This window comes from Pteropus alecto, unplaced genomic scaffold (genome assembly GCF_000325575.1).
Source record: "Pteropus alecto unplaced genomic scaffold, ASM32557v1 scaffold14, whole genome shotgun sequence".
NCBI lineage: Eukaryota > Metazoa > Chordata > Mammalia > Chiroptera > Pteropodidae > Pteropus > Pteropus alecto.
Window position 1 is genome coordinate 5308947 of NW_006436810.1, and position 4050 is coordinate 5312996.

At 37.8% G+C, this 4050-nt stretch overlaps 1 protein-coding gene across 3 annotated transcripts in view; it reads left to right on the forward strand.

Moving 5' to 3' along the window:
• The window catches only part of WDR7 (WD repeat domain 7), a 281883-nt gene that overhangs the window by 17327 nt on the left and 260506 nt on the right, over positions 1-4050 (forward strand). For all 3 annotated transcript variants that reach the window (XM_015590833.2, XM_006913696.3, XM_015590832.2), the window contains exon 3: positions 2719-2889. In XM_015590833.2, coding sequence (XP_015446319.1) covers positions 2731-2889 — 159 coding nt within the window. In that variant the 5' untranslated portion in view covers positions 2719-2730. The remainder of the gene's footprint in view (positions 1-2718; positions 2890-4050) is intronic.

The following is a 4050-nucleotide window of genomic DNA, read 5'->3' on the forward strand; positions in this document are numbered from 1 at the left end:
CGCCCCCCGCCCCACCGGCCTCCTGGCCACACACTCAACGTGAGGTTGTAACTCCTTACCTTGCTTGGACAGAACTTTTTACCTTATTCCTCAGATAAAGAGTTAACTAGCTGATGTAACATGATCTCCTGGAAAAGATATGGTGAAGTTCTGTATCATTATTTTTTAAGAGGAATTATTTGGATAATTAATTAATTTTAGGTTATGTTCTTTTAAAGGATATATTCCTGTTAATGGATTGAATTGTGTTCCTCTAAAATTCATATGTTAAAGTCCTAACTTCCAGTACCTCAGAAGGTGAACTTATTTGTCTTTATAGAAGTAATCAAGTTAAAATGAGGTTATTAAGTAGCCCCTAATCCAATATGATTGACGTCCTTATAAAAAAGGAGAAATTTGGAGACAGACTTGCACAAAGGGAGAATGCTGTGTGAGCGTGAAGGTGACCTACAAGCCAAGGAGAGAGGCCGGGAGCAGAGCCTTCCCTTCACAGCCCTCAAGGAAACAACCATGCCTACACCTGGATCACAGACTTCTAGCCTCGAGACAATAAATTCTGATGTTTAAGCCACTTAGTGTGTGGCAGCCTAGAAAACAGACCCAATCCCTTATGAAGATCCTTAATTGCCCTTAATGGGAAGTCTTCTCAGATTCTGATTGACTCTCAGTTCTTGATTTTTGTGAAGATGAGAGGATTGGTTTTTTTCTAAATCTTTGTAATTATTTTAGCTTCTGGAGAAGCTGAGTTAGAGATCAGTGTGTGTTCTAATGACGTGTAAGCTATACTTTTATCAGTTATGGACCATTCTTTTAACTTGTTTTAAGGACTGTGCAGTGCATTATGCTTCCAGGTTACTAGAGTTGCCTTGTCACTTGAATACCAGAATGTTCTTTCCTGTTGCATCAGAGCAGGCACATTTCTCAATGGCACGCATGTTCCTTAGTCCTGAATCTACATATTTGCATCCTCTTTAAGCCAGGCGGTACGCATTGAATACGAATCCTCAAATATCTAGAGAAATGGTGTTCTTTCCAGATCTTGCCATATTGTGCTCTGTGCTCTGAGCTTATTTAATTGAGAGAAATCTTTGGGTGATTTAATTTAAAACTGAATGTTGTCACCATGGAAAAATGAACTCCTTCCAGATTCTCTGTTTGAGAAAATCATTGTTGGATATGTTATTCAGCCGGGAACATGCTGTACCACATTTATTAAAATTGATTCAGGGCTTTGTTTCATTTTCTGATATTAAATAGGAATATGGAAATATAGTGTTGTGGTAGTTTATGACATGGTGAACATGAGGCATACAGCGTTTTGTTAATGGGAAGTAAACTTGGAATTTTTTCTTGAAATGTATAACTTACTTGTAGCAAAAAGATGATGTTTTGGGAGAAAAAACTAACAAAAGCCATTATTCTAACAAAAAATAAAATACATAATATAGATTGTTTTTTAGGAAACATTACAACATCATTTATAATTTTTTGCTTCCCTAATTTTCTTTCTCATAACCATTTCTTGTTTTTAAAGAGATTTTAGTTTTAGTTCTTACCTATTTAAGGAGTGTAGGCAGTATTTTAAAAAGACTTACTAAAAGCAACTGGCAATAAGACCATGGCTATCAAACTAGTTTCTGTCACAGAAAGTGGCAATTCCTTCAAGTATTACCGAAAATGTCTTAGGACCATTTTAGCATTCCGAACAGTCTCTAGTTATACACATATCTTTTGTTGTCACTTAAATATTTAGTAGAAAAAAATCACTACAGTAACATTTCTTTTGATTGACCATCCATCGAGCTTTATAGCTGACCCCCTATCCCCCAATGCCTCCTAAGAGTCTCGTAAGATCTGGTAGTCTTGTTTTCTGTGGAGCCCTCTGTATTTATTCCAATCTTCATTTCTCTAACTTCTCTGAACTAGTATTTAAGTTTTTGACCACACAGTTAATAAATGATTAAATGTAGTTGTTTCACCAACTAGATCTTAATTTTGACATATGAAGGAATAATTCCCTATATGTGTGCTCTCCTGTAAGAGGTGTATTGCAGCATACATTTGTAAATTGATTATTCTCAGATTTAAATCTTTGTACTAGAACTAATTTTTATTATGCAGAAAGGAGTTTAAAGAGAAATTCTTTTTCTCTCAAGTACCTGAGATTACAATAGAAGACATGCATGACCTTGAGACATAATAGGTTTGTAGTAAATATGGTGGAATAATTTTCTCACTGAACATACAGTTTTTATGTTTAGCACACTGTGAAACAGCACTGAGCTTTTCTTGGATATTGATGTTTACTACTGGTTTGGAGACTTAAAAAGATTTGGAGTCCTCGCTTGTTTTCAGTAGCATAGCAGAGTTAGTTATTCCACAAGTTCTGAAGTCAGGCTGCCTGGGCTTCTGACTTGGACCCTATTACTTCAGTTTTCACTTTATGACTCTTTATGACTCTCTGTCTTTATCTGTGAAATAAGAGTGATAATAGTACTTACTGCATGATTTCTTATGAGGACTAATTGAGGTTTTAATGAGATTTTATGTGGATATAATAAGATTTATATATTTTTGTATATGTGTATATTGTATATATATAATATTTAGAAGAATTCTTGACACTTAGGAAGTTCAAGGTGGCTTAATAATAAAATGTATACTATGTTTTAGAAGGAAATATTGTAATATTTGACATTATTCTGGTAATATTTCCAGATTTAAAACACAATGGCAGGAAACAGCCTTGTTCTACCCATCGTGCTTTGGGGTCGCAAAGCACCAACTCATTGCATCTCAGCAGTACTTTTAATGGACGATGGAGCCACAGTTGTAACTGGATGCCATGATGGACAGATATGTCTCTGGGATCTCTCAGTAGAATTGGAAGTGAGTGTTTGAAATGCCTATTGTATTTTTTTTTTTTCTGAGAGAAAAAGTAATAATGGCAACATTTACTGAGCATTTACTGTGCCAAGCACGGGTAGTCTTTGAGACAACTCTGAGGTGTGTGCTGCTGTCATCTCCATAGTGTAGTTGAGGAAACCAGGGCACAGAGAGGGGAGTTGACTTGTGCAAGTCACACAGCAGAACTGAAACTTAAACCCAAGCCTCTGACTCTGGAGCCCATATGCTTGAGGGTGATTTTTGTTTCCAATGGTCTGGCCTTGAATTTCAAGAGTCTCAGAATAGCTCTGTCCGTCTCACACCCCAAGGTAGGCCAGGGTGGCCTGCGAGCAAAATGAAGCAGGAACCTGGAAGTGAGAGGGTGGAGATGAGCCCTCCCCTGACACTCTTGTGAGAGTGCCTAGTACATGATGGGGGCTCAGCAGCAAGCGGCCCACAGAAAGGAAGAGGAGGCTTCCTGAAGGCAGGGTAAGGGGGTCACCAAAGAGACCAGCTGGGAGGGGAAGACACAGGGGTGGGACTGTTGATAAGAGCAAGAAGAGAACGTAAGAGTCCTAGAGAGGAAGCCAGGGTACCGGCTGCTGGCCTCCTTCCCTGTGTCCTGGGCTGGCCAGGGACCTCTGTTTTGGGAGGCATCCTTAGCTCAGGGGAGTGAACCTGCTGTACTTCTTAAATACAAGAAACTGCTCAATAGAGAATAACGCGGTTCCAGAATAACACTTGGATTCACAGTGTGTTTTCTATAAAGTACATTTCGACTAAAATTGGTATTATGCAGATTGATTATTTACGTGATTCATCAGAGTTGAGTTCTGCTGGCTTTTGGCTGTTTTCAAATATAATATCTACTTAAGTGGCATGATATGTTACATTTACAATTTTTCAAAAGATTTTTACCCTTTCTGAAGGAGGCTTCCAAAAAGATAGTAAAAAAACAATTTTGAACACATACCTTTTAGGGTAAATGTCTTGAAGAGAACAAAATTTTTTATAAAGCGTAAATTTTATTGTGTTTATTTTAAAGATCACTTTATTGCCATTTTTTACTGTTATAGATATGAGTGCTCAATGTGCTCTGCTCAGTAGACAGACTGGGAAAATAGGAATTAAGGAGGGAGGGAGGGAGGGAGGGAGGGAGAGAGA